A 13,758-nucleotide genomic window follows, 5' to 3' on the forward strand; every position below is an offset into this window, starting at 1 on the left:
AAACAACCCACAGCAGCCACTGGGAATATTGAGAGTTGTACTTTCCTAGCAGCCGGAGAGCCACGGGTTGTAGATCCCCCTCCTTCCAGGAGATATGGATGGTATAAAAACGCAGAGACGAGGGAAGAACGGGACTTTAACCAGACTGGTCCCACCCGGCTCAGACATCTGGTAGATGCGGTGACACGACCAATGGAGCGATGATAAAACAGTTTGACAACGTGTTTTCGGAGCTCAGGGGGCTCCCTTTTCAGGTCTGAAGGGGTTAAACAGGCTGCCTGGTTCCAGCTGTGATCTGCATGGAACAAGTCACCGGTGAATCCGGATAATGCTGGAACCAGACAGCCAGTTTAACCCCTTCAGACTTGAAAAAGGAGCCCCTGAGCTCCAAAATGCGTTGACAAATTGTTTAATCAGCTGCAGGAATGTTATCATCAGTCCGTTGATCATATCACTGCGCCTACCAGGTCGGACCAGTCCGGTCAAATTCCTGTTCTCTCCTGGTGACTCTCGATTGCTGCTGCCGGTTGGCTAGTGTTTGTGGAGGGGACCAGCTCCAGCCCTCCTGTTTGCCTTTACTAGAGTCGTGCGTAATTTCGCACAATAACTGATGAGCCCTATTCTTCCCACCTTGGAACCCGATCACTTGACATACTGACCCTATGAGCACCTTCGTCTTTTTTTGCCATTATTGGCATAGAGGAGCCCGACACAGGACCTCATCATCATGGGGTACCCTCCATTCCTATGAACCCCATAGAAGCCTCAGGACTCTCTCTATGGTAGGTATGTTCCTCTATCATACACAGAGAAGGCAGAGATGGTTTCTTACTGTCCTCGCCTTCCTCACCGAGCGCTTTGTATATGGGTCATGTGGCAATGCCACTCAATACTGCAATCCAAGGGACTGCACGATAGTTACAGGAGCGGCAGTTGTTGGTGGACCCAGATCAGCTCTACAGAGGCTGCAATTCCCTGTCACTGAGGCTAATAGGTCAGTGACAGGGACCGGACTGGAACTGGTTAAAGAAGAAATACTGCGCGGCACATGGAAGCCCGAACGTTCATGTTCCTGAAATATGCAGGAATTTCACCAATGACCCTTAGAGAAGAATCCGTCCTCGCTTACCTGATGAGCGGCATTCAGGTCCTGCTGCAACTTCTGGTTCCGTAAGGCGGAAGCTTTCAGTTCTTCCTCTTTCCTCTGCTGGATTTCCTCTATTTTCGTTCTGGGTTGGAGACAGTAACGTTACATCACAGAACATGATCAGAACCTCCCCTCCCCCGACCTGCGGATAATCGGCTTACCTGCTGTCGTTGTACAGGGCTTCCTTGTCTGTTTGGAGACGTAGATAGCTGTTCGGGAGGAGAGGGAAGGTTTTATGTATACCCCTTTAAAGGCCCCATTCACACGTCCGTACTGTGTTTTGTGGATCCACGGATCCGGAAAACACGGACACCGGCAATGTGCGTTCCGCATTTTGTGGACCGCACATCACCGGCACTAATAGAATATGCCTATTCTTGTCCGCAATTGCGGACAAGAATAGGACATGTTCTATTTTTTTTCGGGAACGGAAATGAGGACCCGGATGTGCGGGCCCCATAGAAATAAATGAATCCGCAATTCCGTTCCGCAAAATGCAGAACGAAATTGCGGACGTGTGAATGGGGCCTAAGCTTTAGGATATGCCATCAATGTCAGATGAGCAGGACCCAGAGGTGGGACCTGTACCTCTTTCTCCAGTACAGGCCCTCCGAAACGAAGAGAGAGCAGTCATGAATACATAGCCGCCCTTCATCCGATTCTACGGGACTGGCGAAAATAGCTAAGCGAGCAGAAGCACGGACACCCTCTATTTACCACTATGGGAGTTATGAAAATTGATGAGCGCTGACTCGGCTATTTCCAGCAGTCCCATAGCGGAGAATGGAGAGGTGGCCGTGCATGCACAAGTGCGCTCTCCATTCACCACTATGAATTAAGGGCATGCTGCGCATGTGCAGTGCTCTCTCCTTTTGGGGACCCATTCTGGAGATAGGAACAGATCCCAGAGGTGGGACCCTCACCTATTAGGCACTGATGACACAGTCTAGTAATATGCCATTATGATGAGATGGTAATACCCCGTTAACAGCACTGCACTGTGTACATACATCGCAGCGTCCTGCAGCCCTGACTCTCAGTAAGGAGGGTGGGCAAGATGGCGTTCGGTGAAAGAGCTGTGTATATGCCATTGGCCCCCATTACCCCAGCGGAGGCCAAGGGTGTCTTTTTTCCTCATACCTTACAGAGGGCCACTGCCCGACATATCCCACTCCATGGCTATACAGTTTCTCCTGCACCCATCAGTCACTTACCTGTCATGTTTCTTCTTTAACTTTTCAGATATCTGTCACAGAAAAATAAAAATCTAAGATTAGCGGACAGGATAATAGAAAAAATTCCAATAATTTGGGACTACTGCACTGGACTACCAGAAATGCTGAACCACTGGCTGTGCATGTGTTTATCACACTGAAGTGGATGAGGATGAGCTGCAATACCAAGTACAGCCACTATACAATGTATGGCGCTGCGGGGCACCACAGCCTTCTCAAACAGCTGACCAGTGGGGGTACTGGGTGTCGGACCCTCGCCGATCCGAATGACCTACAGGTGATCAGTATTAAACACTCATAAAACCCCTTTAAGGCCTCTTTCACACTTGCGTTGTTGGGATCCGGCGTGCACTTCCGTTGCCGGAGGTGCCCGCCGGATCCGGAAAAACGCAAGTGTACTGAAAGCATTTGAAGACGGAACCGTCTTCCAAATGCTTTCAGTGTTACTATGGCACCCAGGACGCTATTAAAGTCCTGGTTGCCATAGTAGGAGTGGGGAGCGGGGGAGCAGTATACTTACAGTCCGTGCGGCTCCCGGGGCGCTCCAGAATGACGTCAGAGCGTGATCACGTGATCCATGCGCTTGGGGCGCCCTGACGTCACTCTGGAGCGCCCGGGGAGCCGCACGGACGGTAAGTATACTGCTCCCCCGCTCCCCACTACACTTACCATGGCTGTCAGGACTTTAGCGTCCCGGCAGCCATGGTAACCACTCTGAAAAAGCTAAATGTCGGCTCCGGCAATGCGCCGAAACGACGTTTAGCTTAAGGCCGGATCCGGATCAATGCCTTCCAATGGGCATTAATTCCGGATTCGGCCTTGCGGCAAGTGTTCCGGATTTTTGGCCGGAGCAAAAAGCGCAGCATGCTGCGGTATTTTCTCCGGCCAACAAACGTTCCGTACCGGAACTGAAGACATCTTGATGCATCCTGAACGGATTACTCTCCATTCAGAATGCATTAGGATAAAACTGATCAGGATTCTTCCGGCATAGAGCCCCGACGACGGAACTCTATGCCGGAAGAAAAGAACGCAGGTGTGAAAGAGCCCTAAGACAAGCCAGTGACACTTTTCACAGCTGGGACTTTGCTACAACCGCACCCGGCACATCTATCTTTTGCAAGCTAAATACATCAGAAGTAGGAATGAGCGAATCGACTTCGGATAAAACATCCGAAGTCGATTCGCAAAAAAATTGGTTTCAATACTGTACGGAGCTCCGTATAGTATTAGAATGTATTGGCTCCGATGAGCCGAAGGTACCACTTGGAACCAAACCAGAGTTCGGGAAATGTTTTTTTTACAGTAGAAATCAATTAAAAAAGTTATTACGCGAAGTCTCGCGAAGTAATAACTTTGGCTCATCTGAGCCAATACATTCTAATACTGTACGGAGCGAAGTTTTCTGCGAATCGACTTTGGATGTTTCATCCGAAGTCGATTCGCTCATCCCTAATCAGATGCACAAAAATATCAATTTTCTGATCATTTGCTACAATGTATCAGTGCAGGTAAAACTGTGTCAGTCTGCAGTCCAGACTGGAGGGTCTAGACTAGGTCTGGCATTCAACAGTAGTAACCCCTCCTCTGTGGCAAGTACGAGGTCTGTAAGGGTCATGAGACTGTTCCCATTCACTGACAGCAAGCACAAATCCTGCAAATGGTGGAAATCTGAAACCTAAAATTAGAAAGCTGCAGATCTTTTAATCGTGCGGCGATTGCATAACCACCTTCATACCTTCGTGTTTTCTTCTTGATGCCTGGAGATCTCCCCCTGTATAGGAATATCAGATGCCAAAGTGAAAATGAAATTCAAGCAACAGAAAACACAAGTCTTGCGCATAGGAGTTGGCACTGCCCGTAGCTACCAACTAGATCGGTTAACTTACTGACTGCAGAAACTTTTTATACATGAGGGCCTATATTTTTATTAAGAGGCCCTCATGTATCTGCCTAGTACCACAATGGATCTCCACACTCTATGGAGGACCAGTGCACTCACCATATGGAGTACCAAAGTGCTGGTGGTGCACCCTGCAGACTCACTGCTGCCAGTCTCTGACTCTAGGGCACGGACTATATGCATGCAGCCGGGATTGGCACCAGGTATAATATGCAGGGGAGACACCCAAATAAGAATGGGAGGAGATGCTCTTTATGATCAAAGCCTCTCTGAGAAGCAGCCAGAATTACTATGGCACCGCCGCGCCTCGGCACTGACCTGGAGGGTGTTTATCTCGTCTCTCAGCAGTTTGTTCTCTTCCGTCTGGGTCGCCAGTTTCAGCGTTACACCTGAAGAAATAGAGGTTAAAAACAGAATAGTAAAAGAGCTGGATATAAACAGCTCCAACGCTGCAGGTCCCGGGTCTCCCATGAACATCCAGTTTGACATCGGGTAACGTGACTGCTGCAGCCAGGGTCCGGGTCACGTGACGCATAGGTAACACGTCACCGCTGCAGCCAGGGTCCGGGTCACGTGACGCATAGGTAACACGTCACCGCTGCAGCCAGACATAGGCTGCAGTGGTCACGTGACCTGCAGAACCAGCAGGGCTGCGATCGAGCTGGAACCCAGCAGCAGGGATCAGGTAAGTATGATTACTATAGCGGGTGCAACTATGGTCTGTGGAAAAGGTCCCCAGGGGTAAACAACCGTATAAAGGTGGACATACACATTTGATGAATGTCGTCCAAGCATCTAACGCAGGGATCAGCAACCTTCGGCACTCCAGCTCCTGGGAAACTACAACTCTCAGCATGCACACTTGTATTTGTAACTCCCAGAGAAGTGAAAGGAGGATTCTGGGAGTTGTAGTTTCAGAACAGCTGGCGTGCCAGAGGTTACCGATCCCTGAAGGATCGGGCAATTGGATTTCAACATGCCCAATCCTTCATTCTCACTGGAAATAAGCAGCCACCAGGTGTCTCCCCTCTCCCGACAGCACACACACTTGGACCAGATGAGATACATGTGCATTGGAGTAGGGGGGGGCAGGGTGTTTAAAGATTTCACAGGCATTTTCCATATGGGGGGGGGTAGGCGACAAATCATTTTACCCAAACCTATGGGATGTTGTCTTTCATTATTCAATAATAGAACAGGGATTACATAAGATTCAGGAAGCTATCCTCTGTATACTAGAAACATAACCCTGTAGCGCAGGGGTCACCTCGGGCACTCCAGCTTTTGCAAAACTACAACTCCCAGCATGCTCTATTCCCTTCTACGTGAATTCCAAGAACAGCTTAGCAAGTTGGCATGCTGAGAGTTGCAGTTTCACGACAGCTGGAGGGCGGGAGGCTGCAGTGTCACGTATAGGCTGTTCAGTGACGGCCGCCCACTCACCCTGCAGATTGTCGTCTCTCAGCTCCCAGCTCCCAGCCGGCTCGCCATCCTGTAAGAGATGACAGGTCACAGTGCCTTAGAGCAATGACTAGATATAAAAGCCGCTATTACCGACACCAGCTATCTGTAGATCACCTGCTGTACGAGGGCCTGTCCATCTGTCTGTGCATCCTGGGCCTCGCTCTCTGGGCCTGTACGTGAGGGGCGGACACTACTGGCCTGCGTTTCTTGGCTCCTCAGTGACGCTATTTCCTTCTCGTGTCGTTCTTGAAGAGCTGAAAGGCACAGATCGACACATGAACCCACCGACTGGAGATGACATGGCAGGTTCTGTATGTTTGCGGGAAAGCTGGCTGTCATCCAATGTGGCTGCTTGGCCATCCACACGGCCATTCACCTTCCCTCGACACGTGAATGTGACCTTATTCAGCATTGCTATGGGGGAAGGGGCTGTAGCAAAGTATAAGTAGGTAGGGTCACTATTCAGTAGTCAGGGAAAGCTGGGTGATAATCTCCATAGGAGCTCTCAAGTACCTAAGGCCTCATGCACACGAACATATTTTCATTCCGTGTCCGTTACGTTTTTTTTTGCGGACCGTATACGGAACCATTCATTTCAATGGGTCCGCAAAGAAAAAAACGGGAGGTACTCCGTGTGCATTCCGTTTCCGTATTTCCGTTGCGCAAACAAATAGAACATGTCCTATTATTGTCTGCATTACGGACAAGGATAGGACTGTTCTACTAGGGGCCGGCTGTTCCGTTCCGCAAAATACGGAATGCACACAGACGTCATCTGTATTTTTTGCGGATCCGTTTTTGCGTGCATGAGGCCTAAGAGGGTAACAGACTGGACCCCAAATATACAACAATGTACGATATAACTAAACGGGACCGTACACGGCTGAACCTGGCCATCCATCTAATATATGGAAAGTATATGCTCTCCCCCTATGATAGATAGAATCGGGCATGCTGCATTTCAATATGACCGATCCAATGTCCTTCAGGGACTCTGCCAGTGGTTTACTTCTGTCTCCCAATTGAGAAGACGTGCACGCTCAGCCGAACTGAGCATGCATGTGTATGGGGAGGACATCTACTGAAGGTGTAGGGACTTACAGCCAATAGTCCTCTGAAGTGCAGTGTTCTCGGCCTGAAGTCTTCTCAGCTCGCCTTCCTCGGCCCCGGGGACGCCCTCCTGAGACGGAACGCCTTCCTTCAGCTGCCGGTTTTCGGTTTCCAGTTGCTCAATTTGGGAACACAGCTGTGTACAATGACATGAGTGAGCAGAGGGAACAGAGGAGCCCCCGCCCCGGACCCTCTGCTCTTCCTGCGTACCTTGGATAGCTCCTGCATCAACGTGCTGTTCTGCAGCCTGAAGTCGTCCTCCTGACTGTGGAGCTTTCCTTGGAGCATCTCATTCTCGCCCAGCAATGCTTCCACCTCCTGCAGAAACAGCAAGCAAAGAAGTCACACTTGGCCACCACTGACTGCCATGCTGCCAACTGCAAACCCTCGGCACCTTGCGCCATTCTTGTGCCTGGGCCCTGTGACCCCTGAGCTTCTCACGTGTTTCATCACACGCAAGTCCTTTTACCTCATCCCATATTTTATATCTATGGACGCTGATCAGTCAGCAGCTATTTCTTCCTGTCCCCTTCCCTCCATACACATGCACACTCAGCTTAGCCAAGCATGCATGTGTTCTCAGAACAGGGAGGAGAATAAGCTGCTCACAGACTCCATTGGCAGCAGCTTATCTCCTAAAAGAACAAAGGATTGGGCATGCTGAAATTCAACTGCTCGACCTTTCTTTCGACTGCCATCAGGGAAGAGTCAGGACACCCCCAAACACACTAGACCAGAGTTCAGCAACCTTCGGCGCTCCAGCTGTTGTGAAACTACAGTTCCCAGCATGCTCCATTCATTTCTATGAGAGTTCTTTGAAGAGCAGAGCAAGTATGCATGCTGGGAGTTGTAGTTTCTCAACAGCTGGAGTGTCGGAGGTTGCCTACCCCCGCACTAGACGGTCGGCGGGTTCGGCCGACGTTCACCTATCATGTATGGCCACCCTTAGGGCAGGCGCTAATCAACGACTAGTGTTACATCATGCACAGGGGACAGAGGGTGGCCTGGAGGAGGTCTACGTGACACAGGATGATGGAGATCCACAGTTGTCACATAGATTGCTGCAAGCACCCAAACAAGAGGAAGGAAATGCCATATTCATGGTTCTCGGAGCTCCCACCGTACCTGGGCTTTCTTGCTTTTACTGAGGGCCTGTGGGGAAAAAAAAAAACAGCAACAAATGTGAATTGAGACAAAACAGCAAGACGGCGACGTACACAAGACAGTCACACCCAGCCGGCACTGTGTTATGGTTCAGGCTGTGGTCCTATGGTTCAAGGGGCTGTTCCTTTAGGCTCCATTCAGACGTCCGCAAATGGGTCCGCAATATCGGGAACGGGTGCGGACCCATTCATTCTCATGGGGCAGAACGGGATGCGGAGCACACACTATGTGCTCTCCGCATCCGCATTTCCGTAGCGCGGCCCGGGCCGCGGCTCCGCAAAAAAATAGAACATGTCCTATTCTTGTCCGCAATTGCGGACAAGAATAGGGAGTTCTATGGGGGGTGCCGGCCGGGTGTATTGCGGATCCGCAATACACCACGGACGTGTGAATGGACACTTATAGTGGATAACTATCTGATCGGTGAAGGTCTGAAAGCTGGAACTGCCCCCCCCCATCCAAAGAATGGTGGTCCCGAGTTCCCCCGACTAAATGGAGCGACGGTCGAGAACGATCCTGCTCCATTCACTGTCTATGGGCGTGCCAAATCCAGCGCTCCGCTATCTCCAGCGGTCCCAATGAATGGAACTCAGGACTGCCCTTCTCATGATCAGTGGGGGTCCCAGTAATTGGACCCCCAAAACATCAGATACTAACACCTTAACCTGTGGATAGGATTATGTATTGGGAGGACAGGTGAGACTGATACACTGTGTTATGAAGGGACTGAGGGGGCGGAGCGTGACAACCAACAGAGAATCCCTGTGTCATGCTCCGCCCCTGCACTGGATATAACACAATACTAAAACAAGTGCTTATCGACCAATCAGATTGGTTCTTTCATTCTCTAAGAGCCACAATCTGCAATGGACGACTGCCCCATTGTTTTATTCCGCTGCGCGCGTTGTCGCCCCCGGGGTGCAGCACCCACATTTACCGCACTGACCTTCTGCGCCTTCTGAAAATCTTTCTCCAGGGAGACGTGTTTCTGACGGAGAGATGCAAGGTCTGTAAGAAAAAAATAATAATACACGTTATACAGAGCTGCACGTGAGCCACCCGGGACAGTAAAGGGGCCCCCCACCCAAATGAACATTTAACTTCTTCTCTGACATCAGTTCAGTGGAAACTCTGGAAGGAATAAGACAATGGTTGCTAGGGACAACTACAGGACGTGCACCTTAGCAACCAATCTGTTAGACAGGACTCAGCCTGTATTAGTAATCAGATTTTTATAAAGTGTTAGATGGAGAACCCCTTTAACCTCTTCTCTGCCATCAGTTCGAAACCTTCAAAGGACTAAGAGACTGGTTGTTAGCAGCAAGAAGCCCGACAACTACAGGACATGCACCCTAGCAACCAATCTGTCAGACAGGACTCCGCCTGCATTAGATTTTTATTTTTTATAAAGTGTTAGATGGAGAGCCCCTTTAACCTCTTCTCTGCATTCAGTTCAGTTTAAATCCTGGATGGACTATGAGACTGATTGCTGAAGAAGCCTGACAACTGCAGGAATGGCACCCTAGCAACCAATCTGTCAGACAGGACCCGGCCCGCGTGGAGAACCCCCTTAAGAGAGATGAAAAGTGCAGTGGAGAAGGAGATGGAAGCGGAGGTGATATTCCGGGATGGTGGGGGTTATACACTCACCCTGGTTGTTTTTGCGCAGGTTGTCCGACAGCTGGTAGTTCTGGGTCCGGAGCTCCAGGAGCTGAGCCTGTTATAGATGATAGAGCAGATATGTGATATGAAGCAGTGATTGGGGGGGGGTTACACTCAGCCTCTCCTCGTGTGGAAATGGCTGATAACAGGGAACAACAGACCGCACTCAACGGTGCAATAAGGCACAAGATGCAGGTTTTAGGTTTGTGGTCCCTTTAAGAAGGCGCTGCCCTCATATACAAAGCACGGCGTCTGTTCCAGTCACACGCAAACCTAGTGACCCTGCCGAGCAATGGAGGCAGAACTAATCGCATGGCCGTGTGACCAGGCCTGCCCCGCGGGATACTGGGAGGAATGTAGAGCATGTACGAGGGAGAGCTGGGTGACCCCCTATAATCCTCGGTGACCCCCTATAATCCTGGGTGACCCCCTATAATCCTGGGTGACCCCCTATAATCCTGGGTGACCCCCTACGATCCTGGGTGACCCCCTACGATCCTGGGTGACCCCCTACGATCCTGGGTGACCCCCTACGATCCTGGGTGACCCCCTACGATCCTGGGTGACCCCCTATGATCCTGGGTGATCCCCTATAATACTGCGTGATCCCCTATAATACTGCGTGATCCCCTATAATCCTGGGTGATCCCCTATAATCCTGGGTGACCCCCTACGATCCTGGGTGATCCCCTACAATCCTGGGTAATCCCCTACGATCCTGGGTGATCCCCTACGATCCTGGGTGATCCCCTACGATCCTGGGTGATCCCCTACGATCCTGGGTGATCCCCTACGATCCTGGGTGATCCCCTACGATCCTGGGTGATCCCCTACGATCCTGGGTGATCCCCTACGATCCTGGGTGATCCCCTATAATACTGGGTAATCCCCTATAATCCTGGGTGATCCCCTATAATACTGGGTGATCCCCTATAATACTGAGTGACCTCCTACGATCTTCGGTGGCCCCCTACGATCCTGGGTGGCCCCCTATCATCCCGGGTGGCCCCCTATCATCCTGGGGGATAAGTTAACAGCGACAAATGATATTGCTGACAGGACCATACGATGCCATCTGGGTGTGAGGGGCACATCACCAGGACGACAGGGCATCAGTGACTGGCAAACAGCATCACACATAATGACATGGCATCTCGCCTCCAGAAACCATCGCTCTACTCATTATGCCCAGACGGGTGCTTTACACTGACCTGACATCACTGACACATCTGTACGACATCTCTGACATCACTGGCAGACGCTGACACATGACATCACAGAAACCTTGCACACCACTGGATGACAATGACTGGCAGCAGGACAGCCGGCTGCTCATCCTCCATTCATTTCATTGGTGGGAATGTATGGCATCCCTGGCACACCTGGCAGCCATGTATGGCATCCCTGGCACACCTGGCAGCCATGTATGGCATCCCTGGCACACCTGGCAGCCATGTATGGCATCCCTGGCACACCTGGCAGCCATGTATGGCATCCCTGGCACACCTGGCAGCCATGTATGGCATCCCTGGCACACCTGGCAGCCATGTATGGCATCCCTGGCACACCTGGCAGTCATGTATGGCATCCCTGGCACACCTGGCAGCCATGTATGGCATCACTGGCACACCTGGCAGCCATGTATGACATCACTGGCACACCTGACAGCCATGTATGACATCACTGGCACACCTGGCAGCCATGTATGACATCACTGGCACACCTGGCAGCCATGTATGACATCACTGGCACACCTGGCAGCCATGTATGACATCTCTGGCACACCTGGCAGCCATGTATGACATCACTGGCACACCTGGCAGCCATGTATGACATCGCTGGCACACCTGGCAGCCATGTATGACATCACTGGCACACCTGGCAGCCATGTATGACATCACTGGCACACCTGGCAGCCATGTATGACATCACTGGCACACCTGGCAGCCATGTATGACATCACTGGCACACCTGGCAGCCATGTATGACATCACTGGCACACCTGGCAGCCATGTATGACATCACTGGCACACCTGGCAGCCATGAATGACATCACTGGCACACCTGGCAGCCATGAATGACATCACTGGAAGCTTGCACAGCCTGGTGATGGACACTGCACACCACTGGATGACACTGACTGGCAGCAGGACAGCCGGCTGCTCATCCTCCATTCATTTCATTGCGAGAGGAAAACCCGACAGTATTACGGGCTGAAGCAGTGCACTACAACCTCCCCAACATGACGTCACCGTGTTGTTTCTCATGACGTCACACACGTCAGCCGTCACCTGCCCGGGCCTCAGCGAAAACGTTACCTGCATCCGCTGAAACTCGTCCTCAGACAGAGCCTGCGCCATCTTCCTGTCACCCTCCGTGGACACCGGCAGTGCACCCCCGCTTCCCTGTTCAATGGTATCGTCCACCCAGCACCATAGAGAGAACCCAAGAACAGACAGGAACTGGGCTCTACCAAGGAGGCTGCAGCGGCTGGGATAAACAGACAGAGAAGCGAACGCTCGCCACCTGCTGGCCGTATATGACACTGCATGATGCGTTATTTTTTATGCTGCATTTGTGCGACATTATTGCAGCTGGAAATGTTTCCCATTCCTATACCTAGTGCTCCACAGAATGCCCATATTTCATACATGACCATTACAGCTGCGGTCTCCATATCTGATCACAATGTATATGATAGCGATATAGCCAAAGGCAGTAGTGGGGCTCCTGGGTATGGGCCCCTGCTGTCCAGCACCTGGCAGCCCCCATTGCTGTGCCTAGGGGTTTCTAAAGGTTTGCCCACACAGGACATATTTTGGTGCTGAAAATCCACACAAATCCTACGCAAAATCTATCTGTGGGGGTCCGACTCCCGGCAGCCCCTCCGAGCCGCTGTCTGATGAGGCGGTGAGGGCTTTGTTCTCCTCAAAGCTTACCCAGCACAGCGCCCTCCATTGGATAGTGGCTGTGCTTGGTATTACAGCTCAGCCTCATTCACTTGAATGCGACTAGGTCAATCAGCGTGACGTCACTGGCGCTGCTGATGAGCAGGGGGCTGGGAGCCGGACCCCCACCGATCAGATATTGGTCACCTAAAATATCTTACTCCCTTTACATCTCATTTCTGTGGCAGCGTATTTGGCGGGTATGTGGACATATAAGCTGAGAGTTCCACAAATCTCATCCACATGCTGCGTGAAAAAAATCTGTAGGAAAACTGTCCGAAAATTGATGGACAATGTGAGTTCCAGTTCTCTGGATTTCTGACGTCTGTGCCACCCTCAGGCAGAGAGCGAAATCCGAAGTAAAATCCGCCTGTCACACGTGTAATCCGCTGCAAGATCCGTGTTGGTTCCCATAGAGCTTCCAAATGCAGTAGTGAGGGGGCAAAATTCCACTGATTATGTGGTGTTTGCTGACTGTCCATATCCATTACATCACATGTTTTACATGGAGTAGTTTAGCGGTTGTATCTCTGCCATACTCCTGGTGGTCTAGAGTAGTTTAGTGGTCTTATCTCTGCCATACTCCTGGTGGTCTAGAGTAGTTTAGCGGTTGTATCTCTGCAATACTCCTGGTGGTCTAGAGTAGTTTACAATAATCTCCCTGCCATACTCCTGGTGGTCTAGAGTAATCTAGCGGTTGTATCTCTGCCACACTCCTGGTGGTCTAGAGTAATCTAGCGGTTGTATCTCTGCCACACTCCTGGTGGTCTAGAGTAATCTAGCGGTTGTATCTCTGCCATACTCCCGGTGGTCTAGAGTAGTTTAGTGGTCTTATCTCTGCCATGCTCCTGGTGGTCTAGAGTAATCTAGCGGTTGTATCTCTGCCATACTCCTGGTGGTCTAGAGTAGTTTAGCGGTTGTATCTCTGCCATACTCCTGGTGGTCTAGAGTAGTTTAGTGGTCTTATCTCTGCCATACTCCTGGTGGTCTAGAGTAGTTTAGCGGTTGTATCTCTGCAATACTCCTGGTGGTCTAGAGTAATCTAGCGGTTGTATCTCTGCCATACTCCTGGTGGTCTAGAGTAGTTTACAATAATCTCCCTGCCATACTCCTGGTGGTCTAGAG

The 13,758-nt window shown here is 50.9% G+C and overlaps 1 protein-coding gene across 2 annotated transcripts in view; it reads right to left on the bottom strand.

Moving 5' to 3' along the window:
- GRIPAP1 (GRIP1 associated protein 1) overlaps positions 1–12,153 on the bottom strand; it is a 59,512-nt gene extending 47,359 nt beyond the window's left edge. Inside the window, exons 1-13 of one of the 2 annotated variants that reach the window (XM_040442393.1) lie at positions 12,004–12,153; positions 9,674–9,740; positions 8,970–9,031; positions 7,985–8,011; positions 7,070–7,177; positions 6,851–6,995; positions 5,864–6,003; positions 5,729–5,777; positions 4,604–4,674; positions 4,121–4,156; positions 2,362–2,393; positions 1,309–1,356; positions 1,130–1,229 (exon numbers count right to left, since the gene is read on the bottom strand). In XM_040442393.1, the coding sequence (XP_040298327.1) occupies positions 1,130–1,229; positions 1,309–1,356; positions 2,362–2,393; positions 4,121–4,156; positions 4,604–4,674; positions 5,729–5,777; positions 5,864–6,003; positions 6,851–6,995; positions 7,070–7,177; positions 7,985–8,011; positions 8,970–9,031; positions 9,674–9,740; positions 12,004–12,045 (927 nt within the window). In that variant the 5' untranslated portion in view covers positions 12,046–12,153. The remainder of the gene's footprint in view (positions 1–1,129; positions 1,230–1,308; positions 1,357–2,361; positions 2,394–4,120; positions 4,157–4,603; positions 4,675–5,728; positions 5,778–5,863; positions 6,004–6,850; positions 6,996–7,069; positions 7,178–7,984; positions 8,012–8,969; positions 9,032–9,673; positions 9,741–12,003) is intronic. The other variant, XM_040442394.1, reaches the window with a different exon arrangement.
- Positions 12,154–13,758: the final 1,605 nt, after the last annotated feature.

The sequence above is a fragment of the Bufo bufo genome, chromosome 8 (assembly GCF_905171765.1).
Source record: "Bufo bufo chromosome 8, aBufBuf1.1, whole genome shotgun sequence".
NCBI classification, from domain to species: domain Eukaryota; kingdom Metazoa; phylum Chordata; class Amphibia; order Anura; family Bufonidae; genus Bufo; species Bufo bufo.